Raw genomic sequence first — 27,629 nt, 5'->3', positions numbered from 1 at the left:
TTCCAACAGGATTCATCTCTTTATTGATATTAAGACACTTTCCAGCAGTGACTGCTGCAACAAGGACTCCGTTTCTAAAGGTAATAAAATAATGACAACATCATAGACAAAGCATTTGGGACTTTCCTTGCAGAGAAAATCGGCTTTTCTTCTCCGGGCAGAGTGACCAGGCACTATGTGCCACCCCGGGCGTGAACTCCTGGTCCCGAACACACACACCCTTCCTCCTTGGGGGCCCTCAGGACTCCATGCTGCGAAGCCAGAGCAGCGGCCTTGCCCACACCCCTTCCACGTCCTTCCTCAGTGCATCCGGACCGACTTCCCACGTTTTCCGTCAGTGAAGCCAGTGCTCGGGAGGGGTGAGCCGCCGTCCGGTGACAAAACAACTAGCACCAAAAAGCTGGTTCTTCTTCTTCATGAAGTAAACACGCTTTTTTATTCTTTTTTTCTTTTTTAAGGAAAGAAAAGTCTTAAAAATATATGACACTAGAGTGTAAAACTATACAAGTGTGTCCAGGTACGATTTTCTACAGTTTCCAGCCCGCAGTGCCCGCGCCTCCCTTCAGATATAGAGCTGGTGGGAGGCCAGGGTGTCCATGAAGGGCCGCACCAGGTTGTCTGTGGAGAAGTAGAAGATGAGCCCGAACGTGATGGAGATGGGAAGCGCAGGCAATGCCTTCTTGAACACGGCGAGCAGCAGGAGGGTCAGACACAAGCCCTGCAGGACACAGAGTAGGGCGTGGGGTGACTACCGGTGTGGATGGGGGACCAGAGCAGTTAGTGACAGTCTAGTCCCTGGGCTCTGGGGCTTGTCAGAAAACAGCCCTGGACACCCTGTCATCTTCCCTGCCTTCCCTGGGGGACATATATTTATACAAGAATTGGACAGGCCTGACTGAAATGCCAGCGAGGTTTGGTTCGGGAACTGACGATGCCGTGTCACACGACCCACCCCCTCGGAAGTAGGCACAGTGGCTGCCTATCCTGTCCCCACCCCAGTCGATGCAAGCTGTGGACCAGAGTGGGGACAGGGAAACAGAGTGCATGCCCTGTCCTTGGGGAGGGCAAGGCATCAGGCCAGACAGTCTGGAAATGGAGGAGCCCAGGGGTCTACGACCCTGTCTCTGACACACACTGTCGGCAAATACAAAATGTCCAAAGAACTGGAGCCTCAGCCCTAATGCAGCACGTGACGCCCAGGGCAGAACACTGAGAACCCACCACTCAGAGCCTCCACCTCTGAGATGCAATCACATAGGACGCTTCCCTCATTATGTGTATCTGGCCATGTTAAGTGACTATAGGGTCCTCCAAATTTCACTGCTGGGATCAAAGTGACCCCCTTCTCAAGCCCCAGGAGACCCCTGCAACTCAGAACCCCATGATGTCTGGGTGGGATTCAGGGAAGACAGGAAGACACACAGCTCTGGAGTCAGAGACCTGAGTTCAGACCATAGCTCATCCCTCACAGCTTTGTGCCCTCGGCCAAGGCTTTCAACCTGTTCTGTCTAAATCTCAGGTCATCATCCCTGCCTCAGGTGCCATGAGACAAGTGCACGAAGCTAGCCAAGACCTTGGCACCTGGTGCGCGTGCTCAGTAACATCAGAGCCCCGGTTGTCCCTCCACTGCTGTTCCTGCATCTGCTGATGACCAGAACCTCCTGGAAACCTCAGTCTCATCTTGAGGATCCTGGCAACCCCACCCAGCCCCTCTGAGGGGAAAAAGCATCTGAAAATGACCTTGGGTTCCTGGGCCCCCCATGAAGCCCCCCAGGGGCCCTAATGCTGGGGGACGGGGGCAGGGAGCATTGTCCATGGCCCACTCACAATGAGGATGGCCACGAAGCAGGCCAGCGTGGTGTTCCAGTCCCCGCTGCCTGTGGCCGCCGCCTTGCCCACCAGCACGCTGTAGAAGATGAAGTCTCCAAGGCCGAGCTTCACGCCCCCTGTGTGGCGAGAGAGAACGGACTATAGGTTTCCGAAGCCCCAAGAGGACACAACAGAGAAGGTTGACACCAGCCACTCTCCCCAGCCCAGGGGACCCAGGGGCCATAGCCCTGGGGTCCTCCGAGGGATGCCAGAGTAGCGTCACAGCTATCCTGGACCCTGGGACAAGACCTGGCTGCTTTGGAAAAACAGCAGCCAGTGGGAAAAGGGGGGGACCTATGGCCTGAGTGACTTGCGGTCTGGGCTGTGAGAAGCCAGCATTTCCGATAACTCAGGTAAAACTGGTGCTTGGTCCCTGGTTGAGTAAAGACAAGAGCGAATAAAATGTATTTTCCGGGCCTGGTGGGAGGCCACACAACTGAGTTGGAATTATAAATGCTTTTAAGGAAATTTAACTTCACTAATTTCAAGAACATGTATGATACCCATGGTCCTCTGGAGACTCGCCCCCCTTAAAAATAGCTAAATGTAACTTATAATTAGCATATCCATTCCTGACAGGGAAACAAGAGCTTCTAGAATGCTTTCAAGTTTGTTTCCATTAGTACAACTGCCCCATATGCTGGTTTATGGGATAATTTTGTTCACAGTCAATAAAAGTGTTTATGTAATAGACTTGAATCGAGTAGGTCTGCATCTGGGAAACTGCTCTGCCTGCCTGCCCCCTTCTCCTCCCTTTTGGGCTCCAAGCAAGAGGTGCCTTGCCTCGGGCACACCCATCCCTTCCTCCATGCACCCGTTTTGATGCCAGCTCCCTCATTTTGGCTCCTGCCTGGGCACAGAGCACACTGAAGTTCTGCAGTTTACAGAGCCGACCCTCCACGCTGTGGGTCTCTCTTGCTACCACCCTGACTCCCGCGTCCCGGCTCTCTCCCCTCCCTTATGTTGCCTCCTGTTCAATCAGTTCTTTCTCAGAGGAGCTCTGTGCTCACCTCCCTGTCACTTCAGAGACCTGTGGCAGCAGGTCCCACATCCCCCAACCAACGGGCTCTGGCAAGGCCATCCTGGGCCCCATGGGCACCCGTCTGTCTCAGCACCCTGTTCTCCTCCAGCTACTCCCCAGGATCCTCCCCAAGCCCCCTTCCTTTCATTCTATAGATGTCACCCACGGGGGTCTGTCCCTCTGGCTGTCCATTCCAACCCTGCACCTGCCCTTGGTACCTTCTGCTGACCTATGGTTTTGACAGCATGTATATCCTGGTAACTCCAACTCGGGTCTCAAACCCTGACCTTCCTGAGCACCACACTCCTTCATTTGTCTCTGGCGTCTCCATCTGGCTGTCCCGCAGAGCCTCACACCTGTCTGCCCCGCCTTCCCCTGTCACCCTCCACGCCTCCCTGCCCGCCCTTCGCCCAGCCAGGTCCTGTCAGTGCCTCCAGTCTGCAGCAGCACCATCTCCTCTCAGCCCGTGGCCTGAGTGGGGCCCCTATGGCTCCTCCCTCACCAGGTCCCCCAGCTGGCTGTGTTCCTTGCTGCTGCCCCGGATCTATCTGGGATGTAGCTCTGTTCACTTTATTTCCCTGCAATAAACCACTAAGAGTTCCCCACGGCCTCCAGGGTGAAGTGAGCTCCTCTGTGAGTACTGCTCACCCTTTAAGGTCCAGCCCCCAGCTGCTCAGGCCACCAAACAGCCCTGAGCTCCCTGAAGCCCTCCTCCTCTCTCATCTGAGCCTTTGCCAATGCTGTTGTATAATAAAGAATCTAACTGGCCTTAGTACCTGGGAGGGAGACCAAATCCTTGGAGTTTTCCAAGTAATAGGAGTGTCTGTTTTTCAGGAGCCCCTTGGATCATTTATGCAAATGAGACAATCAAGATGGGGCTGGTGACCAAAAAGACCACCTGTGTGTTGAGGGGGTTGGGACTCTGGGCCAGGCTGACCTCTGGTCAGGGGAGGGAGCCTGGAGATGAAGTCCAGTCCCATGAGCAATGATTCACTCAATCGTGCCTACGGAATGAGATCCCAGTAGAAATTCTGGACACTGGAACTCAGTACACATAACCATGTGTGGGGGTGGGGGTGACATGCCCTGACCCCACAGGGAGACAGCAACCCCAGACCCTGCCCTGTGTGGTTCATTTGGCTGGTCCTGATTTGTGTCCTTTACAATAAAACTGTAATTGTAAGTGCAGCACCTTCCTGAGTTCCGTGGGTCATTCTAGCAAATTTTCCAGCCTGTGGGGATTGTGGGAGCCCCCTGATTTGTAGCCCATGGGTCAGAAGTGTGGGTGGCCTGCAGACCCCCAGAATTTGTGGCCTGCGTGTTAAGTAAGGGTGGCCTTGCAGACCGTGCCCTCGGGGGAGACACGCTGACTCCAGGTGCTCAGGGCCAGGTCTGGGTGCAGCCCACCAGCCTCTCTGCAGGGTGACCAATTTATCCTTCTAGGCCCACCTCAGCTTTGTATTCTTCCCCACATTGGCCCTGAGTCCTTTATATCTAACCTCCCACCACCTGGGCTGCTCTCAACCGGGAACCCCTCAAGGGCAGAGGATGCTTTAATTCCGGGGTGTCTCCCTGCTCCTCTGCACCCCTTGGCTCACGGTAGGTGGTCTGTGACTGTGCTGGCAGAATGGCTTTTTTTTTTATTATTGAAGTATAGTCAGTTTACAATGTTGCGTCAATTTCTGGTGAACAGCACATTGCCTCAGTCATACATGAGTATACATATATTCATTTTCATATCCTTTTTCACCATAAGCTACTACAAAGTAACAAATATAGTTCTCTGTGCCATACAGTATAAACTTCTTTATCTATTTTATATATACCAGTCAGTATCTGCAAATCTATCTTAATCCCCTTGGGAATGTAACTATATCTCAGAACGTATCTGGGTGCGTCTTCAAGAATGTCTTCTACACTGGCTCCTCCTGTCTCTCAACCACCTGGGGCTCTGTCTTGGGAAGCCTCCATCCCAACTCCACCCCTGCCCCGCCCTCCACAGTCCTCCATCAGCCCCAACCTGGAGCAGTGCTGTCAGCGCTGGCCTGCCTGGCCCAGGCTTCCCTCTGGGGCCAGAGCCCACGCCCTGTGTCCCTCACGGCCGCACTGGGATATCCTCAGGCCACTCAAGCCCACACTCCACCGGCCACAAAGCTGCCCCTCCCCACCCTGTCCCTCTCCCAACACAGCTCGAACCCCACTCCCCTGACTGCACCCACCGCTCACAGGACACAGACAGTCCCCTTGTTGATCCAGGAGGCCCTTCGAGCCCCTGCCTGCCTCCCTGCCCATCTCTGCACTTCAGCCTCAGTATCCTGCCTTCACTTCCTCAAACTCACTGAGCACCATCTGCCTCAGGGTCTCTGCCCTCACTGTCCCCTCGGCTGGAAAGACACCCTCGCTGTGGGTCTCCCCTCCTAGTTCCAGTGGCTCAGCCTCTGGAGCTCGGCTCAGAAGTGACTTCCTCTGACCCCTGACGCAGGTCAAGAGCCCTGCTACTGCTCCCCATCACCCCGTGTCCCCTGCCTAGTCCTCCTGGCACCTGTGCAGTGCGCGCACAGCAGGTACTCAGCCAACACTGGCCATGCACGAGGCTTAGGTGGATGTAAAAGTCCCTGTGGCTTGCCAACAGGACTGCACCTTTGCAGGTTTCTCCTTGATTTGGGAAGCTATCTCCCCTCACGCCCTCCTCCCCTCAACCTCAGGGAGCCCCATCTGGGCCCACGCAGACCATCTGGACACCTTACTTTCCTCCTCTTCCTCCAGATCCTCCCCGGGGTAGCCAGGCAGAGGGGGCTCAAAGACTTCAGGGTACGAGGGCTCCCCAAAACTGTCATAGGAGTCTTCTTCTGGGTGTCCAGGAAGAAAAGACGACCATCGTCACATGAGGAGGAGGCGAGGGAGAGATAAAAAAGCCGGTCAGGGGGTTCTCTGACCTCAGGACTCCCTTGTCCTCACCCCTCACCACGCCCAGCCCGACACAAAGAGGATTCTCCAGTCCACACAGCAAGGAAAGGAAAGCAAGAGGAATGGGGCAGAGACAGAGGACCCAAGTCCTACCGGCACACCATCCCCAAGGTGTGCGTGTCCGGGGAGGTCGGCCTACCCTCCTGCCCGCTCAGTCCTCGTGCCTCCTGGACAGGACAGGCCAGGCTGAGCTGAGTGCAGGTGAAAAGCCACCCTTGGTGATGAGAGGCTGTCGGCCCCTGAAACTCACCCATCTCTGGGTCGTAGGGGAGCTGAAGGGCTCCCTGTGAAGAGGGATCCAGCTTGGCCATGCCCACGGTCCACACCATGGCAGCTGGGAGAGAAGAGAAGGGTCAGGCCTCAGGCAGTACTAGCTGTGGCTGCCCCAGCACCTGGGAGGCTGGTGGGCCAGGCTGTGTCCCCAGAAAGCCAGCACAGGACCCTCAGTTCCCGAGGGTATTTGCTTATGCCCCACTGAGAGGGGGCAACGGGGGAGGGGGTCCAGACTCACTGGCCCAGTGTGGGCAGGCAATGCTTTTTCCTGTCTTTTTTTGCCTACTCACAAAAACAAAGATAATATTATCAGTGAATAGTTTGGTGAACTAATTAAGTTTTTGTTTTATTGTGGTAAAAAAATAACATAAAATATATCAGCTTAACCATCTTGAAGGACACAGTTTAATAGTGTTCAGTATATTCACACTGATCTCCAGATTGTTTTCATCTTGTAGAACTGAAACTCTGTACCCCTCCCGCTCCTCCGAGCCTCTGGCAACCACTATTCTACTTTCAGTTTCTGATTTGGACTACTCAAGATATCTAAGTGGAATCATACAGTATTTATCTTTTTCTGACTGCATTATTTCACTTAGCATAATGTCCTCAAGGTCCATCCATGTTGTAGCATGTCAGAATTTCCCTCCTTTTTCAGACTGAGTAATATTAATATTCCAGTCTATGGATATACCACATTCTGTTTATCCACTCTTCCATCAATGGACCCTTGGGTTGCTTGCGTCTCTTGGATATTGTAAATAGTGCTGCTAGTCAAACATCTGTTCAAGACCTTGCTTTCAATTCTCTTGGGTCTCTCTGTCCAGACATGGGATTGCTGGATCATGTGGTACTAATGTGTTCTTTTTCTGGCCTGGAAACTCTCTCCTGAACTCTCATCTCGTCTCTGCAACTCTCCGTCTGAATGTCCAGTGAGCATCTCAGATACTCTCAGCAACTGCCCTTTGACCCACCCACCAGCTTCCTCCCTCTTAGTAATCAACTCCATCCTTTCTGTTGCTCAGGACCAAAGCATTGACATCTCCTTGACTTTCCTTCTCACAACCTGCACCCACACCAACAGCAAATCTTGCCAGTTCTGTCTCCAAAACGTCCAAGCTCAGTGCCTCTACTGCTGCCCTGTGGCCAAACCCCAATCTCTTTCCTGGGTTGTTTATTCAGCCTCCAAACCTGGCTCCTGCCTCCACTCTTGTCCCCGGCACATTCAGTTCTCCACTCAGTACACTGTGCGTGGACCTGTTAAAATGTAGTCAGGTCAGTCCACAGTCTTCCAGTGGCATCACATCTTACTCAGCAGTAAAAGCCAAGTCCTCACCGTGGCCTAAAGGGATCTGCCTGCCCTCTCCTCCTCCCTCCGCTCCCACCGCCTGGCCGCAGGGTGCTCAGAACATACCAGGCACTCACTGCTGTTACTTCTGCCTGGAGTTCCATCACCAGATTCTCCTAAGGCAGGTCTCTGGTCAAATGTCACCTTGTGACATGGGGTTTCTTTGGTCACCTTATGAAAAAGAGCTTTCCCTCACTACCCTGGAATCCTCAGGCCCTCACCCTGCTTTACTTTTCCACAGAGCACTCCCCTCCTGACTTACGTGTCTGTCTATTTAGTTCCTACCTGTCTTCCCTGCTCGAATGTGAGCTCCATCAGAGCAGAGTGACAGTGAATCAAAGTCGGGACTCATCTGGCCTCTGCCCATCTTCAGGGTGGGCCTAGAATGTGCTTTCACACCATGCGCCAGGCTGCTGACAGCTCTCCACCACAAGCTTGGGTCTTCGTTTATACAGAGATTAGCCAGCACTCTAAAACCCCAGAGCTGTGAGCTCCGTGAGGCCTGGACCTCTGGATCCTGTTTCCACTGCACCCCCAACACCCATCACAGTTCCGGCCACAAAGTGGGGATTTGCCACATGTCTGTTGAATGCATTTATAAACCCCCCACCCAGGCCCCGAGGCCAGCAGCAACCCTGCATGTCTTCCCTTCAGAGACTTAACTTCAACCAGCCGTGTAGCTGTTGAGGAAGCCCAGGGAAAGGCAGGTGCACCCTGTATCCCCAGACCCCTGTCCTGAAGAGTCTGTCTCCAAGTCCCTTTTCAGGGGCAGGGAGGGCTGAGTGGGTGCTGTGGGCCCATAAGAACGTGCCAGTGGAGGCTGCATAGGATGAAGGGCAGGACCATCTCCCCTGAAGCCCCCTTCCTGCTCTAACTCTCCAAGCTTCTCCCTGTGTGATAGCAAAATACAACTTACCTTCATTTCTGGAAGAAGGAGCCCCTACTGGGATCACCAAGGCTGCCTCCTCCCCTTCAGTCAGGGAAAGGGTTAACTATCTCCTAGTCAACTCTGAAAGCCATGGCCAACACATCCCTGGTTCCCACGACTGAAAGAGGCATGGGGGTCACTCACATGAATATATCAGGGCAGGAAATATGGGCTCATTTCTCTCCTGGGCAGTTTCCACCAGCATTCTTAGTGGCCCTTTGGGGCACAGCACAGCCACGAGATCTGGGAAAACAAAGACGTCCTTGGCATGTTAAGAAAGACATTTATTCCCAAGCAGTCCTCGGAGAGGAGCCAGCCCACTAACACCAGGCGGAGGGGGCAAGTGCGTCCCAGAGCCTTGGGCGAGGCTCTCAGAAGTGCCCTGTTGCTCCAGCATCCCCACCCAACAGGTTTGGCCACCATCCCCAGAGCCTGAGCTCACTGGAGCCCACAGTGGGGCCTGAGCCGGGTCTAAGCAGGTGACTGCAAACAGGGAGCTGCTGTGTGCCTCAGAGACCCAGAGGATGGGCTCGAAGGCCCATTTCTCTGAGCTCCAAATTTCTTATCCTAAAAATGTAAGAAACAGTACTGGCGATGATAATCACACTAATACAGCTGGCCCTCCACATCTCTGTGTTCCGTATCCATGGATTCAACCAACCATGGATCAAAAATATTCAGAAAAAATTTCAGAAAAGTTCCAAAAAGCAAAACTTGTATTTGCTACAAATCAGCAACTATTTACAAATCATCTACATTCCTTTAACAACTATTAACATGTTATTCATATTGTATTAGGTATTATAAGTAACCTACAGATGATTTAATGTACTTGGGAGGATGTGTGCAGGTCATACGCGAACACCACGTCATTTTACATAAGGGACTTGCGCATCCTTGGATTTTGGTATCTGTGGGGGTCCTGGGGCCAATCCCCTGAGGATACCGAGGGACATCTATACTAACTGAACAGCAGCTAACATTTTGGGTGCTCGTCATTATTTATGGAGACTGTGCCCAATCTCAGGGTTGTTCTGAGGAGCAGGTGACTTCTGTGTGCAAAGTGCTTAACGGTGTGAGTGCTCAGTACACATTTGCTGCTATTAATAACCATGTCAGCAGTAGTGATTCCACAGGACCCTGTGTGTATTTTTTTTTTTTTACGAAGGTGACCTTCTCAGAAGGGAGACCATCCAGGCCTCCTCGGGGGCAGGGGATTTCTCAGCACCCACCACCTCATGCAGCAGTGAGGACCCGGCCCTGGACATCTCCCCACGGCCCCCACCTGGCTCCCGGCCCACCTGCACCACCTACCGTACACGGAGATGGCGCCCAGGATGACCCAGGCAGACCACTCCGGGAGGTACTTGATGAACACCAGGGCCATGAGTGCGCTGATCATGATGAGGTAAGCCTGCTGCAGCACCAGGGGGCCCTTCCAATGGATGCACACCATGCCCACTGCCCCGAAGTTCCAGACGGTCAGGAACAGGGTAGGGTAGTCCATGGCCACATTGTAGGTCTTGAGTACTTCCCTGTAGGACCAGAGTCCAGCCCATGGGCTGAGAAACTCAGTGGAGGTGTCAGACCCTGATACAGCTCAACACTCCCTGCTCCTCAATCATGAAGTCCCAGCCTGATTTTTTCAACCTCCGGCTTCATTTACTAACATCCCCTTCTGCATTTCTATGAGCTCTACAAGGAACCACTTGAAGTTGTTTTCTGGAACAGGGTGGAGAGTACACTGATGTCTCATCCTCCCACTGGTTCACATAAACATGTGCTGACGCAGCCTGGAAGACCCTCTGCCAGTAGAACAGGACCCTGGAGAAGTGTTTTCTTCCATCCAGTCTCTCTGGGCCCTCGGGTCAGGCTGATATCCCAAATCCAGGGCAACAGAGATCACTCTCCCCATAAACTAGGAGGTACCCAGGCCCAGCCTAAAGATCTGAATGTAGATTTTGAGGGGTTTCTGCCCCGCCACCTGGGTTCACAGAGCACCTTCTCTGTGATGGTTCCGCGTATTTGTTTTAAATCAGGAACCAGAAAGAGACGTGTGGCCCAACGCAGAGCTCCACTCCCTGGTCAAGGAGCTGGGCTTGTGCAGCAGCAGCACCGGGGCAGGTGTGGAGCCCAGGGGGCGCCCCTCCCTCCCAGGTCCTCCTCTCCCACAGGGAAAGGAAGGGTCCTCGAGGACCCTGCTGCTCGCCAGCTGCCACTCACCCGAGGTAGATGTAGGTGAAGAGGAACAGCAGCATCAGGGAGGACATGATCAGCCAGCCGTGGATGAACTAGAAGGAAACAGGCTGGGTGAATGTGGGCCCCCAAACCACAAGGCCCCAGGTTCTTGGGGCTGACCCCCAAGCCGGGAAACCTTTCTTCCTTAGGCTCCTCCATGACTACATGAGAAGGTGGTCGTTTTGTAGACAAGAAGGGCACAGAAATTCAAGGGCTTCTCTGAAGGTAACCCAGCAAGCGTGCGAGGGAGCTGGGCCTCCCTCAGGTCTAATGCCTAGGACTCTACTCATTCTCACGGACACATCTCCTGCACACCAGGCACGCTCTCGGCTCTGGAGATAAGGCTGCAAGGCCTCTGCCCAAACATGCTGCGTCCCAGTGTGAGGCAATGAGACTATAAACACACTCACAAACACATATTAGCAGGAAGTAACACGGGCTACGAAGAAAAAAATTGGCTGGACAAAGTGACAGGAGACCCACTGGGGTGCTACTTTGGATACAGTGGTCAGGGCAGGCTCTTGAGTTGGCTTTTTTTGAACAGTCAACCTGGGGAGTCAACACCCACCTCGGGGGTCTATAAACAGGTCCTCAGAAAGACATGTTCCTCCTCTCCTGGCCAAATAAGGGAGGTTCAAGGGCAAGGGTGGGGCTGATCTTAAAGCAGTCCTTCAGTCAGTGGCACGGTGGTCACCACTACCAGACTCCCTTGAGGACACACCCATCAGTCACCAGCTCAGGCCACTAGGGACCTCGGGAGGCCCTGGTCAATCCGGCCACACTGTACATGCACTGGCCCTCCTCATCCCACCCCACCTGCCCGGACCACCATCATCTCCTGCCCATGTATGGAGCCTCCAGGTAAATCTTGCTGAATGGAGAGCTGAGCTGCCTCTTAACAGACCCCGGGAGCAGTTGGTGGCACCTGCTGACCATGGCAGTGACCGCTTTCCACACTCTCCATGCTCCTTCTAGCTTGTCTCCACATGTGCTGTATCCTCTGCCCCAAACCAAAAGCCCTCTCCCCTGCTCCCCACCATCCACAGCCTTCCCTACCCCAGTTAAAAACTCTGCCTCATTTGCACAGGTAATTATTTATTGAGAAGCTCCAGCTCCTAGACACTCCCCTCCCATCATTCACCCCCATGGCTACCCTCAGCTAGCATAGTGCTCATCTCTCTAGATTGAGCCTCCCCATCTTTCTCTCTGTTCCATAGATGATGGCAGCCTGAATACACAGTGCTGTGCACACCTGCAGGTGAATGGTTTTAAATCAGGTAATGTCCAAGCTAACTTCCGTTCAGTCTTCAGGACTTCAAAGCCTTCCTCGGGAGAAGAGCCTAAAACCCATGTCTTAAAGCTCACAGATCTCTAGGGATGGGCAATGGCCATGATTTCGACCAGTTGGGACTCCTCTACTCCTCCCTGGGGTGGCTCTGTATCACGGGGAGGGGGGCACCCAAATGTCTCCCAGCACTGGAAGACCTCAGTGCAGCATCTGCACATCCCTGGCCGAAAGGGAAATGGAAAAATGAAAATAAACCTGGAGGGGAAGTACAGGGTAGAGGGAGCCTTAAACAGAGCATCTCACTTCTTCGGAAGGAGAAGCAAAATAAAATTAACTTCTGAATATGAGAAGTAACACTCTGAACGTTGCAAAGAGGAACTCAATTAAGTGGGATTATGTGTCAATTCAAAGGACAATAGTATTGGGTAATCCCTGGTCAGGGGCAGGAGTGGGAAAAGTGGGAGAGAGTACAGGCAAACCTCGAAGATACTCGAGTTCAGTTCTAGACCACAATAAAGCAAATATCACAAGAAAGCAAGTTACAAGAATTTTTTCGTTTTCCGCGCATGTAAAAGTTACGTTTACACTATATCATAGTCAAGTAAAACTGCAATAGCATTATGTGAAAAAAAAAACAATTAAAAAACAACATTAATTACAAAATAATGCTGTTGGGAAAATGGCACCAACAGACTCACTCAACGCAGGGTTGCCACAAACCTTTAATTTGTAAAAACTGCAGTATCTGCGAATCTCAACAAAACAAGGTACGTACGCAGAGTTGATTTTGCATGGGGGAAAAAAGAATTCTGTTAAAAAAAAAGCCAAAGGTTGCTGCATCAGAGGCACAGAGGCTTCCTTGGAGCTGGACAGAAGGAGGGGAGCAGGCAGACAGAGGGCAGGGCTGGCACTCACCTTGTAACAGCGGTACTTGTACAGCACCACCAGGAAGATGGTCATGATGACAATGACGCTGATCATGATGAGGGTGTTGAGCACGGAGTTGAGGAGGCGCTGGCCCACAGAGGGCGTGTCCTCAGTGAACGGCGTGTAGATGCTGAGGGAGAAGGCAAGGGCCGGGTCTCTGCTCCCTGCCTGCTGGGCGCACCCCACGGCTCGGCATAGGCACCATGCTAGGGCTGCCCCAGAGGGGTGCCACCCACCATCCCTGTGAGCTGCCCTGCCTTTCAACCCGTCTCCTGGCTCCCGACTACAGCCTATGACTGAGCCGATGTCCCAGCCTGGAAGAGCCGGGCTGGCCTCACCAAGGCCTCGTCCACTCCCCTCCCAGTTAAACCCTACCACGGAGGTGCTTCTTCCTGCCCACCCCACCTCTCAGCTCTGGTCCAGGGAGACCCAGCAGTTCCCCACCCCACCTCCCCATCAGTCCCACCCAACCCAGGACGCCTCCACCCCTACTGCTTCCCCTACCACACCCAGTACAGCCCAGGAGCTGTACAGGCAGCTAATAAACTCAGGAGACAATTTTTTGATCTCTCGCTCTGTCCAACCTGGACTTTAAGAAGCAAACTGCCTGTGATGTTCTGAAACTACCTGCTTTTCATCTGTGCTGCTCTGAATCCCAAACAGACTATAAACTTCCTGAGGGCAGGGGCTTCTCTCTGCTCTTTTCTTTAAAAAACCAAACCAAAACAACAAAAACTCTCTAGTTTAAAAAAAAAAAAAGATGTTTAGAGAAGGCACTCAGCAGTGATTAGCACAGGAAGGTGGGGGAGGGGCAGAGGAAGCTTCTCCTTTTTTCATGCTGCTGCTACTGCCATTCTTTTTTACTAAAATAAACAAAATCTCCCTTGCAAGGCTGGAAGCGAGCTAAGGAATCATCTGGTCCTCTTTGGTTTACATTCATGAGAGTAGAGGCCCAGAGAGAAAGCGACTCGTTCACAGTCACCCAGTGATGGGTGACACAGCCATACCCAGGAGAGCCTGCCCTCTGCAAGAAGATCCAGCGTGCCCGAGTGCTGCGTGGTGGCACACTGCTTTAAGCCCTTCATGTGGATTAACTAGTTCAATTCTCCTGGTAACTTTGTTCTCAAACCCATCATACAAACGAGGAAACTGAGGCAGAGAGAGGCTAGGAATGTGCCCAGGCAGGTCATCCAGCCAGGAGGCAGTGCACGGACCAGGGTGTGGATTTGGGCAGCAAACAGTCCCTGCTCTTTACTGCTGTTGGCACTGGGGCTGCAGGTGCAGTGAGCAACGGAGGCTGCAACCCCTGCCCCTGCCCTATGCCCTGCCCCTGCCCAGCCCCCAACTCACAGCTGTCCATTCTTCTCCGTGTAGAAGCGCACAGATTTGATGGTGGCCACCACCACAATCATGCACAGTGTGACAGGCACAAACAGCATGATCACGTGCTTTGCCCCATATTTGAGGGTCAGCTCCTCCTCCAGGCCCGGCGGCCGCCCGGGAACCCCACTGCAGACATAGCGGTCTGGGTCCTCCTCGTGGTCCTCCTCGCTATCCTGGCTTCTCTGTGAGAGACCATGTTGTGAGCATCACAGAATGCCCCCAGCTGGAGGCCTACCAACATAGCGCATGGGTGTTTTGGAACCAGAAATGAGACATTTGGATGTTGCTTTCCAGATATAAGAACCAGTCTATGGGCTGTACTTTAGATATGGGAGTGGTGGGATTCCAGGACATCTGGAAAGTTTATGAGGCTACCTGGAGAAGACTTAGAGTTGGTAATAACCACCACAGATGTAGGAAGCAAGGCCATGGTAGCCACAGGAGAGGACAGACTGCAGAATGGGTTTGCAGCATGTCTAAAGATCTGCCCCTTTCCTCAGGACAGAACTCAGGATGCCACTCAGCTCTGTTCCCACGGTCATACTAATGTGGGAGGAGACAGGACAGGTGATAGTAAGAAGGCAGAGACTAAACATCTGTGGTTGACAAATCAAACTAGAATGCTCAGCACACACGGAAACTCTCTGGTTGTAAATAATACATGAAAATTTGCAGAGTAAGAAGTTACTTTCAATGTTTTGCCCCTAAAAATCAAGCATGCAAAATTTGCACCTCTGGACCAAAGAGTGTAACTGGGTGTCAAACATTTGAGAGGATCTGGGCTAAGGGGGAAGGTTGGGGAATATAAATGAGGAGGCAGCAAAGGAGGGCAGGACACCTGCCAGTCACTGACACAAACTGATCTTCAAGAATTTGTTCTGGAATTGTGGCGATTCAGGGTCATTAGCTGCCTTGTTAATTACATTAATAGCCAAGACAATGTCAAATGAAATAAAAATAAAAAATGACCGTTGCTTTGTTATCAGTTCTTTGCAGGGAGAATTCCATGGAGACATTCAGCTGAGAAGGAAAGGAAAACTGTTAATGAACAGGAACTGAAACAACTGAAATGCACAAAAACTCCAGGAGATAAAAGAACTAGCAAGAAACTGCTAAGGAGTGCCGTGCAGTGGCCTCGAGCTGGTGGCACCTCTCTCAGAGCACAGAGAGGACCGGAGAAATGAGCTCAAGTTCCAGCAAAGAGGATTAAGCCTGGCTGGAAGAAAAAATTCCACACAGAAGGTTTTTTAAATAGTATAATGGGCAAAACAGAGAATGAGACTCGGGCAAATTCAAATGTTGTTTTATCCTGATGGGGAGGGAGGTGGCTTGGCAAGGTGGCTCTCCTAAGTCTATCATCCACTTTATAATGCTATCATTGCCTGCCCTGCAGGCTGCAGAGGTAAGATCACAGTGCAGCCCACCCCTCCTGTTACAGGCTAAATGTTTATGTCCCCCAAATTCCTATTTTGAAACCTAACCCTCAATGTGACGGTCTTAGGAAGCGGGAGCTTTTAGGAGGTGATTAAGTCATGACAGTGGAGCCCTCATGAACGAGATTACTGCGCTTATAAAAGAGACCCCAGCGAGCCCCCTCACCCCTTCCATCACGTGAGGGCTCACCAAGAAGACAGCGCCCTATGGACCAGGAAGTGGACCCTCACCAGACACCAGATGTGCCAGCACCCTGATCTTGAACTTCTCAGCCTCCAGGACAGTGAGAAATTTTGCCCAGTCTATGGTATTTCTGTTATAGGAGCCTGAATGGACTAAGACGCATTTGCAGCTCAAAAGTCAAACATGAATCAGGTACACCCATCTCCTGGTTACCACATCTGGCCGTCCACCAGAAAGGTTCCCTCCAGCAGTTTCTTCCTGCTGTCCTTCAGCCTCTGTGCTGCCTGCCCTGGCATCCAAACCCACTCGCAGGTTCTGAGGAAACAGTAACCTGCACGGGGAAGGTAAATCTAAGGGGCAGGGCCAGGGTGCAGAGAATCACTCAGTCCATCAGAGTCAATTGTTAATAGGCTGTGTGTGTCTTGAGTCTGCTATAAATAAAGCCCTCACGGACCTAAGATCTGCCACGGGGGACCACTCATCCTTCTGGCCAATTCTCTCACCTTTACTTCCCCCTCCCTCCCGCATCAGGGAATGTCTGGTTTCCATTCATTAGGTACAGGAACCCCAGAGGCCTGTCTGGAGTCCTCAGACTCTGGCAGGAACCTACCCACTGGGCAGCACTCTCTCCATCCTCCAGGCCTTGCCGGCCCTCCTGGCAGGAGCGCGGCGTGGGGCTCTCAGCCGACATCAGTGATGTCCGCTCGTCACACACTTCTTCCTCGCTGTCAGAGGCCATGAACGTGAGCATGGCCCCGCCTCCGAAAGTGCCTGGAAAAAGGAGCAGAGGGGACCCTGTTCCACTTTCTGCGAGGCAAGGGCAGCGGAGGGTGAGAGGCGGCTTTAAGACCTGGACACAGGTCCTGCCCAGCAATGACTACCCAGGACACACATGTCAAAGGACTGCTGTAAAGTAACAGTCCCCAGGAGCCACCACTGAGGCTGCTGTGGCCTCAAAAGGGACTAGCTAGAGGAGATCCAGGCCACAGGGGGCAACATTCCCAACTGGAAACGTCAGGGCCACTCCAAACAGTCAACACAGTCATGCATTCTATCAACAAACATCTATTCAGCACCTTTAGTGTGCCAGTGACAACTCTGTCCTAAAAAACCCCCAAAAACCAGCCATCCAGTGTGACAAATTATACAATCCAGGTGTTCACTGGAAGGTACAGAAGCACAAAGACAGGACTAAGACTCAGAGATCAGGAATGCTTTCTAGAAAAGATAACATTAGCCGATGGAGAGAGGCAGGAAGGAAGGACAGGGTATGAAGAATGTTCCTGCCAGGGCTCTGCACTTCCAGGGCTGGTGTGGGGGTAGGGGCTGGGAGTAGGAGTCGGGCTGTGGAGGTATAAGGGGTCTCTGGTGCTGTGTTAAGGAAATGTGCTTCATCCCCCGAGGACAGAGATGTCAGATCAGATCTCTGGTTAAAAATATCAGTCTGGCCACTAACTGAAAAAGGAGGGAAGGTGACCTCCCTGGAGACAATTGTGGGAAATGAACAGGGTGCAGCAAGATGGATGTGAGTGAGGGGGTAGAATTCAGAAAGGGTAGGAGGCAGCCAGTCAGGGCCAGATGCAGGGGATAAAACAGGACAGCATAGCCAGGCAGGGAGTAGGACTGGGGAGAGCAAGGTTTCAGCAGAAAGACTGTAAGCTTGATCCAGGAATCTGTTGATGTAAACGGGTTAAAGGGGGAAAGAGTCTAGAAGGTGGCTGAGTGCCCTGGTCTGAGGCAGAGGGGAGGGAGATGAGAGTCATTAGTTTAGAAGTGGCAGCCGTGGGAGCAGTGAGCTCAGACCAGGGGGGCGAGTGTGTGTGAGGACTGTCCCCCAAGATCGCTGTGCTGCCCCAAGCAGTGTGTGTCCACAGCAGCACCACGTGGGAGCAAAGGTGGCCTGAAGCCCTACTGACACCCTGGGCAGGGCCAGCAGAGCCACCATCAGGGCCAGCTTCCTCATCACTAGCCTCCTGGAGAAACTGGGGCTGAACCTCATGCTACTAGGGACGGACAGTCAGGTCTGCTCTTTGATCTGAGTTTGTCTCCACATCAGTCACCCCCAGAATTTATAATGTTCAAACGGAGTAGGCAGGTTCCTTCTACCAAGTCAGCCAGTCCCGTTCATCTTGGCAGGGTCTGTGGCTGTTGCTTTTTTTGAAGACAGTGCCCCAGGCTGTGGCCTGGATATACCCAAGTGGAGTTCAACTCCATCCCCCAAGTACAGGCCCACAGCAGAGCCTGACTCTGCTCACCTCACTGACTCAGACCCTTCCAAAAGACTCCCTGGAAGGGATTTAAAAATGAATAAGTAAGCTCCCCTGGGTTTAGCAGAGATAAGACTAAGAGAGGGGACAGTCTATCAGCTGTGGGGATTAGACATCTCAGGTCTCGAGGAGAAGATGGACATGAAACGGGCCTCAAAGGTTAGGAATATCTTGCCAGGCAGAGACTAAAGGAGGTGGGGCATGTGGAAGGTAACTCAGAAATAGATGATGGGAGGGGGACCTGGCAGGTCCTATTCTGACAACACCCAGCAATCTGCTGTGGCTGAAGCGTGGGGACCAGGGAGGCAGCGGTGGGAGGTGGGACCACCCCAGGGAAGGGTGTGGGGGTTGAGGTGGAGGCTGACCGAGGGGGAGGAGCTGACGCTGGCAGGGGTGGGGCACAGGGAGGGCACGGGGAGGAGCATGAGGGTTTCAGAACTGAAGACGGAAGTGAACAGAGTGCTCTTTGTGGGAACAGGGTGCCTGCTGAGCACTCCCACCTCTTTCAGGGAAGCCCCAGGGCTGCAGAAAGCAGACCTGCCCCTCAGTGGCCAGACCTCAGAACCAGCAGAGTCCACATAAAAGCCTAACTTGAAGGGACACAGCTTTGCAGCCCAACACTCTGTGAGGCCTTGTGAAGTTTTTAGCTTTACTTCCTTTATCTGTGGTAATGAAAGAAACTATCTAATGGAGATCCAAGAAGAGAAACTATTACGCTCTCCTCTGCAAGGCTTAGCCCAGCTAGATAAATCCTCAGCAGATGCCTGCTTGGACCCAGGAGACACCCTCATGGCCCACTCTGACAATGGTGAGTCCATCCTTAAACACAGAGCTGGCTGCGTTTCCTCAAGCTACATGAGGACAGTCCGTCTGGAGCAGTGCAGTGGCTCTTTCAATACTCTGCTTTATGGCATGTCAGTTTTGTTTGGGGTGTGAGTTAGTAATTTAGTTCCGAACGCCCTCCTGTTCCTTCCATGCCTCTGGAGGGCCTGGGATTTATCTTCGCAGTGACCAGAGGCGCAGATCAGGAATCCTTGCGTCTAAACATCAGGGCTGCAGCCCCCGAGGGCAGAGGATAAGCTCACCCTTCAAACCACAACAGGTGCAGCATCCGGGCTACCCCTTCTCCTAGACTCCCAAACAGCAAAGCATGAGGGAAATGGACCAGCAATGAGTGAAGATGCTTCCTGGAAGGAGAAAGGGAGCTCTGGCGCAGGTGAGGACAGAAAAGCAAGGGACACAGGATCAAGGAGGGTTAGGGCCTTCCAATTTCCATTTCTTCAGCCAGTAGCCAGTTCCCAGGAGAGCACTCCTGCCCCACAAAGTCTGAGAAGGGAGGGTCTACGGAGGGTGGGTCTAAGGGAGGACTGTATCCCTTCCACCTGGAACTGCACTGCCCCGAGGGAGAAACGTCAGGATACTACAAAACATGCTTTTCCATCCAACACGTACTTCATGGCCTCCTCACCAGAAAACTAATGCTCCCTGAGCAGGTTCCTTCCCTCCCTGGGCTGTGCCTGACCCCCAGAAAAGCAGGTCACAGAAGGGGCTGCAGCAGCTGGTCTGGGCCGTCAAAGCAAGGGCACCCTAACCACAGCCCCTGGGCCTGGTGGGCGTGGATGGACTCGTGGAGGTGCCTCTCGGAGCTCCAGGCACCTGAGGATATGGCTTAGGACAAAAGGAAGGCTGCATCCCCTGAGATGCTGTTTCTCAAACCTGAGCGGGTGGTGGTGGAACAGGCGCTGAGCCCTTTCTGTGCACCAAACACAGCAGTCAGGAAGGAGGTACTGCCATTCTTCCCCATTTTACAGATGAGGAAACAAATTAAAAAACTGACAGTCACCCTTGGACTTAGGTAGGTTCTGAGCTCTTAAACACTATGCTAGGCTACTTATTTAAAATGTACCTCCCAAGCTCCATCACGACCAAAGGTCCAGGGATCTGCATTTTGAGACAGTCCCTAGGTGATTCTCAAGCTGGTGTTAGACCTTCCCTGGAGCTGCCCCTGCCAAGTAATCAGATGTCCCAGCCTGGGCCCCTGGCTCGGTACTGCAAGTGTCCAGTTACAGTCCACCTCCCTGTCGCAGGGGCAGGGCACCTCACCCACCTACCTTGGCACACCTACTGCTCTGCACTACTTGCTCGCTGAACGGGGGAGTGAAAGAATGAACAGTCCTTTCTCCTGAACGGCCCATGCCTGGTCAGAGAGCCACTGGGGAGGCAGAGGAGCAGAAGCTCTTTAGACTAGGAGAGCCGCAAGGGGAGAAGAGTTACCAGGCTGAAAAAGTCCCCAAGCACTGCCCACTGTGGAGGAGGGTGTGGAAAAACTGGGTCTCAAACACCCCCTCATACAAACTGGACCAGCCTTTATGAAGGCAGTAAAAATCGAGAGCTTTAAAAACATTCATACCTTTTGATCCTGAAATGCTACTTCTTGGAATTAGTCCTAAGAAAACAATAAAAGATTTACATAAAAACATGGTTGTTGCAGTCATTTATAATCGTTAAAAAAAAAGTGAAAATGACTAAGATTCCTGACTCTGTATGATAATACATCCATCTAATGAGGTCTATTATATGACTACTAAAAGTCTTATTTCAAAGAATATTTAATAACATGAAAAAAACAAGATGTTAAATTTAATAGATACAAAACTTCACATATATAACCATCTGCTTTTCTTAGAAAATGTATGTATAGCTATAGAATATCTATTGTATATATAATGTATATAAAATCTATATAATGTACAGAAATGAAGGACAGGCAATTTACAAAATATTATAAAACATAAAGGTGGTTTTCTTTGGATAGCAAGATTGTGGGTGATTTTTACTTTATACTCTTCTGTATTTCTCAAAGCTTCTATAGTAAACATAGATTGTGTCTGTAGTCTGTTTTTTTAAGCTACTCATTTTTTAAAGAGAATAATGAATATCAACATTTAGAGAGATTTTCTTCCATCCTGCCCTCTCCCGCATCCCCTCTCACTGGTCTGGGAGGAACAAATGGACTCATGAAGCTACTTTACACCTTCTCCGGGCCCCACTTATTACCTTGCTCCTTAAGGAGAACAGAGCAGCTGGGACGTACTCCTTCTGCTTCTAAGGTGGAACTGAAGCCTGATGGTACTCTGAAATCCTTGGAGGGAAAAAATCACCACTCAAATGTGTGCAGATAAACAAGCTTCTTGCTGGATGTTCATCCACACCAGAGCACCAGTGACGCCAAGAACTCCCGCCGGGAGGCTGAGTCACAGGCAGGTGGGGGTGGGGCCGGGTGACTCTCCTATCGCTGATGTCAAATCCTATCAACCACATAGCAACCAGCTCTCCACTCCCTCAGAAGGAGCAGCAGGAAAACATAGAGAAGCTGATGGGAGGAACGGGTGCACAAGACCCCGGAAACCCTTCCCAGAACAAAGCACTGTGGCCAAAAGCTGCCTTGGATCAGGATGCACAATCACACATTCAAAGAAACCACTGCTCACTCCCATTAATTGGCTGAACAGGACTCAAATGCTGAATTAGCCAAACCAAGGAAATCTGACCCAGAGAATTTCCCCAACCTTGCTTGTGCCTGCAGTTCCTGCCATTATTATGGGAACCCTGGTGACCCAATTTCCTCGACCTTATTTTCATTTCAGAAAAATGCAAAGGTTCTGACCGTAAAATCTAACTAGGAAACAGATTCCTACCTAAGTAGGAAACTGATTTTTAAATGCCATGGTAAACACTGATGCCTCACGGGAAAAGATGGAAGTTGTGGCTCTAAAAGAAAACTGGGAGTCACTGCACTTACCAGAAACAGGTGGGGTGGGGCGGCAGAGAAGGGCTTGGATGCGGGCACTCGCTTTCTTTGTTGTAGCAAGCCTAGCTGAACAGAGCCCCTCCTCTCTCTCACTGTTGGAGGAAGCTGACTTAAATATTATAGTAGTTTGACTTCAGTTATTCTAGGTTTGTTACTAAACCTTGTATGTACTCCATTTTCCCTCAGGAATATTCTATGCTTTCAATGTGCACACTTCGGGTCTTCAGAATTTTAACTAGAATTTCTATGATTCCCTCATCTTGAAAATAAAATTTACCTATCCTCAAAAAAATTATAGTAGTTTCAGGTGTACAACACAGCGGCTTGACAGTCTTATGGATTATATTCCATAGTTACTATAAAATATTGGCTATATTCCCTGAGCTGTACATTGCATTTTTGTATCATTTATTTTATACGTAGTAGTTTGTACCTCTTAATCCCCTCCCCCTCCCATAACACTAGTTTGTTCTTTGTATCTGTGAGTCTGTTTCTGTTTTGTTATATTCGTTCATTTTATTTCTCAGGGCTCCCTCAAAAAGGGTGGTGTCAGTATTAAACAGGCCACTTCCCATGGTCCCATGGCTACCTGCCAGAGCTCTCCTGACCCCTGGGGCATTTCCAGTCTTCCCAGGGAAGGGTTTGCTGAGGTGAGGAAACTCTCTTAGACGTTCCCACGGCTTACGTGCCTGCCTCCCCTGGCCCTGAGCACCTGACCATGTATTGGCCCTGGCTGACCTTCATCCATCTGTCCATCCATCTCAGCCCACATTTGCTGGATGGTTCAACACAGGGAGTCCTGCAGGGGGCCTCTGAGGCACCACTCCGCCCTCCTGAGTCACAGGCCCCAGGGGACCCTATGGGGCCTCCTGAGCCTTGACCTAGGCTCTAGATTTACCTCAGTCTGCCCTTTCCTACTCAGCAGTGCTCAGGAGATGATTTCTCTCATTTCCTGAAGGAGCCTGGAAAGGGGGCAGTTCGGAGGCAGCAAAGGGAAACTGTGAAGGTTACCACACAGGCCATGCCCCTAACATGCCACCTCTGAGTAGGGCGCAGAAAAAACTGTGTTTTTTTTTTGTTTGTTAAACAAAAAGGATCAAGCCAGTGGTCAAAAGCTGAACCTTAGAGACAGAGTTCAAATCAGCTGGCCGTGTGATCTGAATCACATATGCAAACAATTTAATTTCACACGGCCCATTTCCTCTCTTGTAAAAAGCAAGACAGGCATGCTTTGCAAGATTACTGTAAAAACTAGAGATATATGTAAAGTGTATGGCACAGAGTAGATGTTCAATAAATGGTGGTTATAATGAAGATGAAATACAGGCAGGGACACAGTGAGAGAGGGGAACAGAAACCCGTCAATGCCCCTCCTGGAAAGTTTCGAACCTGCGAAACCATCAGACACGTGAGTTGAGCACTAAGGTCAAGCCTTATCCAGGACCTGGGTGTTTCCACTTTAGCCCCAGCCCAGGGCACGCTGGCAACGTGAACATTTTATGAAACAAACAGGCATGTCCACAGACTGATATCAGAGCTCGCAAGGACCTGAAAGGCTATCTGGTCAACACCTCATTTCATAGGGAAATCAAAGCCCAGAAGGACAACAGGAATTGGTTAAGGGCCCACAACCAGAAGCCACAGTTACAGCTCAGGTCTCCAAATGGCCAATGAGGAGCTCTTCCCTGCTCCTCAAAGTACTTGCGAGGGTCACATACGCAGTGACCCACGGCCGCAGTCACACAGGCGGCCCACAAAACACAGACAAGAGGTCAGGAAACGTCTCTTCACTCACCCACAAGGTTGCCTGCCACCTCAAATACTCAATAAAGTCTCTCTCCCACCCCTCACTCCACAGCTCCAGCCCAGGGCCTCTCTGCCCTCCCTCTGCTACCTCCACATGGGAGGGCAGTGGCGGGCAGGGCACCCTGCAGAAAGTACTCCCATGTGGGCAGCAGGGCAGGAAACAGGGCACTGTGTCTCTGGGTCAATTCAAAAGGGAAGGTGGGAGAGTGTCTGGCTGGTGAGATAAATAATGGCATATTCAAGTGTTCTACACATCCACCAAATCCAGTTTTCCAAGAATTCTCAATGCAGGGAAAATTCTGAAGGCATAACATTAACAGAAAAAACAGGATACAAAACTTAATCTGCAGTTTTCTACCTCTAATATTTTAATCGATGAATACAGGTATGTACATAAAGTACTGTAAGGAAATGTATGTTAAGAGTGGTTCTCTGGGCTGGGGGCTAAAGGATGACTTGAAAAAATATTTCCCGAGAAGATATGTACACCCCAATGTTCACAGCAGTACTATTTATAAAAGCCAAGACATGGAAACAACCTAAATGTCCAACAACAAATGACTGGATAAAGAAGTTGTGGTATAGTTATACAATGGAATTCTACTCAGCCTTAAAAAATAATAAAATAATGCCATTTGCAGCAACATGGATAGACCTGGAGATTGTCATTCTAAGTGAAGTAAGTCAGAAAGAGAAACAAAAATACCATATGACATCACTTTTATGTGGAATCTAAAAAAAAAAAAAAAAAGACAAATGAACTTAGTTACAAAACAGAAACAAACTCACAGACATAGAAAACAAACTTATGGTTACCAGGGTGTAGGGGGTAGGAAGGGATAAATTGGAGTTGGAGATTTGCAGATACTAACTACTATACATAAAATAGATAAACAACAAGTTTATACTATATAGCACAGGGAACTCTATTCAATATCTTGTAGTAACCTATAATGAAAAAGAATATGAAAATGAATATATGTATGTATATGTATGATTGAACTATTATGCTATACTCCAGAAACTGACACAACATTGTAAACTTACTATACTTCAATTAAAAAACCCACAAAAAACTGTATTCAAAAATAAAAAATTTAAAAAATTAAAAACAAACAAAAAAAATTTCCCTAATTTTCTAGAGTGAACATGTATTGCTTTTTATTCTTTTTTTTTTTTTTGCTTTTATTCTTAAAGGGTCAGGAAGTTTCTGGTTAAGATACAGCAGAAGATAAGCACCTTTTACATTTTTCTTCCCATTGTTCCACAGGACTGTACTTTAGCAAAGACGAATGAGCAACCCATTCCCCCAAGCAATGATAAGACTGGACAGAAATGATCCCCCTCCCTGACATCTGGTCTTCCCTGAGGACCGATTCAAAATTCCTTTTCCCCAGACTGTAACACGCAGCCTTACCACCTCCAGGCCCAGAAGCCAACACTGATTACACAAGGCTTGAATCCATGTCAGATCCGGCCGGCAAGGTGAGGAGAACTTCCCAGGCCCTGGCTGAGGACAGCCTGGAGGACATGCCAGCCCCAGAGTCCTAGCATTCCACCCCCAACCCCACCCCCAGCTGCTGGAGTCCGGGAACAGGTGGCAATACTTTCAGAAACATTTGTTGTCTTGCCAGTCCCCAACTAAACAACGTTTAAAAGTCAAAGCAACAGCTGAAAAACAGCCAAACGTGTCTTTAATAGAAACATGCATGTGACCTTACACACACACACTGTTTTGGTTTCTTTAAAACAATTTTTTTTTTGCTTTGTCACGTAGTTACTAATGGAGACCACACAGCAGTGGGCAGCAGTGCAGGGACATGGATAAGGCATGAGTGCGGGAAGCCTCCTGTGCAAAAACTCAAAAAAGAAGACACAGCCAGCTGGGTTCAAATCCTGGTGCCCACAATCACAGAAGCCACATAAGAGGACAAGCTGCTTGTCTCCTTGAACCTCGGTTTCCCTTTCCATAAAAGGGTAAAAATAAGAACTACTTCAAGGTAATCCAAGCTCTTAAGACAACTGTGATAACTACTGTACAAAGCAGCTTTTTATTGTATATAACAAATTTATATAACAAGTTATCTTGTCATAAGCATCATCAATAACTTAGAGAAAGGCCAAGGTAGTTGGAAGCCTCTCATTTGGCAAACCCTGGGTGTGCAGCGGGATAGTGAGTGGCCACAGAGGAGCTGGTGGCAGGGGGGTGATGACAGGCATGACAACCTGCTCTGGGGCCTCCAGGCATATCTGAGTGGCAGCCTCTGGCCAGGCTCTTCCTTGTCCTCCTCTTCCTCAAATAGACAGGCTCAGGGCATTCACCTTCCATCCATGCACATGTCAGGCTCTAGACCTGGTGCACAGATACTTCAACACCAAACAATACAGACTTTTTCCTGAACACCCATCCCACTCCACAGCAACGTTCCTCCAAGCTCCCCACTTTCAGCTGCTGCCCTGAAAGCCCCCTTGCACACCCAAGGCACCAAACTGGACAGCCTGCCTGATGGGCAGCTGAGGCTGCAGCTCTGAGTTGGAGGCTGGACCCCAGGCCCCTTCACCAGCTCGGCCCAGAAAATACAGCTCCTAACACATTTCCCCGCCCCCACACAGCCACATTCACACAGAGGGAAACCTGAGGCTCACACACCTGAAGCAGCTTATACAAAGCCTTTAATTACTGCCAAAGGTCTTGGCTGAAGTCCTTAGAGACTTAGATGTCTACAGAACAGGCCATGCAGACATTAAGGGCACCCATAAGGGAAGCCGGGGTCCGTACTGATCAAGTTATTCTCAGGACAGGCTGACAACCCAAGCTGTCAATTTTGAGTTAAGCTGGCTCTGCAACTGTTCTGGATGGGATGCCTCGCAGGTTCTCCATCTGTAAAGGAGGATGCAGCTACTGCGCCCATCAACAGTTCATACCGTGAAAAGGGAACAGTCATCAAGTCACCGATAAGGGTATTTTATCCAACTGCCGAAGGGCTGAGGTTTGGTCCCAAAGCTGGACAACAGAAATAGAGGCCAGGACAATGGGTTCTAAGGCTGGCTCTCATACATCCTACCTGGGTGACCTTGAACAAAGTCACTTTAGCTCTGAGTTTCTTCATAGATAAAATTTGGGGTGGGAACTAGCTTCTGTTTCGGGTTCCTTCAGCTTCAAAAGCTTGATTCTGGGAGTCTCCTCATAGCTGTAAATGCCTGATAAGACAGCCAAACACCGTTGATAACGAAATCGGAGGCTCCAGGCCCGGATCTGAGGTGTCCCTCACTTAACGCGGAAAGACCCTTGCCTTCCCTCCTGCCCCTTGCAAAGCAGTGCCAGGAGCCGGGTGTCACAACCTGGCAGGGCTGGGCGATGACTAGATCCCAGTCAGGATGGAGGAACACAATGCGGCGTCCGCACGCCTTCGAGACCCACGTGCACGGCTCCTTTCAATGCCCCGGCCCTTTAACAGCTCGCACCGCGCCCACCCCCGGCTGGGGCTCCCGCGGCAGGGAGCACCGATCCCGGCTGAAGGCCGGAAGCCTGGAGCCGCTCCGCGTGTTCCTTCCACTCCCCAGTTCCGGGCCGGCCCTCAGCAAGGCTGTCCCAGTGCCCTCCCCTCCCCGGCCGCTGGGGCCGCAGCCCCGGGACCGGCGAAAGGGCCGCGACCGGCCATCGCAAGGGGCGTGCGGAGGGCAGGGCCTGGTCCTGGGACTGCGGCTCCGTACTGCGCCCTCCATGCCACTGGCTGCCGGGCCCGGGCCGTCGCGCCCCAACTCGCCCACTCACCTGCTCCGCCGCGGCGCTCCGGCCGTGTTTACCCGGCTGGCCGAGCGCCCGCAGGGCCCGCCGCCGGCGCAGACCCCGCCCCAGACCCGCCCCGGCCCCGCCCCGTCGGCG

At 51.2% G+C, this 27,629-nt stretch overlaps 1 protein-coding gene across 5 annotated transcripts; it reads right to left on the bottom strand.

Moving 5' to 3' along the window:
- On the bottom strand, positions 1-27,627 carry PSEN2 (presenilin 2). Of its 5 annotated transcripts, none has more exons than XM_074351703.1 (14): positions 27,519-27,627; positions 21,184-21,268; positions 20,537-20,572; positions 16,470-16,630; positions 15,212-15,262; positions 14,210-14,424; positions 12,848-12,989; positions 10,630-10,697; positions 9,721-9,941; positions 8,551-8,649; positions 6,108-6,191; positions 5,638-5,739; positions 1,828-1,946; positions 1-718 (listed from the first exon to the last, which is right to left on the bottom strand). In XM_074351703.1, the coding sequence occupies exons 4-14, from the start codon at positions 16,608-16,610 to the stop codon at positions 563-565; spliced, it is 1,398 nt and encodes a 465-aa protein (XP_074207804.1). In that variant the 5' UTR covers positions 16,611-16,630; positions 20,537-20,572; positions 21,184-21,268; positions 27,519-27,627; the 3' UTR covers positions 1-562. The 5 variants fall into 5 exon arrangements, with proteins under 5 accessions (XP_074207804.1, XP_074207806.1, XP_074207807.1 ...); XM_074351705.1 differs by having other exon boundaries at positions 5,638-5,736; XM_074351706.1 differs by lacking the exon at positions 15,212-15,262.
- Between the last annotated feature and the right edge of the window lie 2 nt (positions 27,628-27,629).

This window comes from Camelus bactrianus, chromosome 23 (genome assembly GCF_048773025.1).
Source record: "Camelus bactrianus isolate YW-2024 breed Bactrian camel chromosome 23, ASM4877302v1, whole genome shotgun sequence".
Lineage (NCBI taxonomy): Eukaryota > Metazoa > Chordata > Mammalia > Artiodactyla > Camelidae > Camelus > Camelus bactrianus.
Note: the sequence above shows the minus strand (reverse complement) of the source record. Positions and strands in the feature narration are given on the sequence as shown.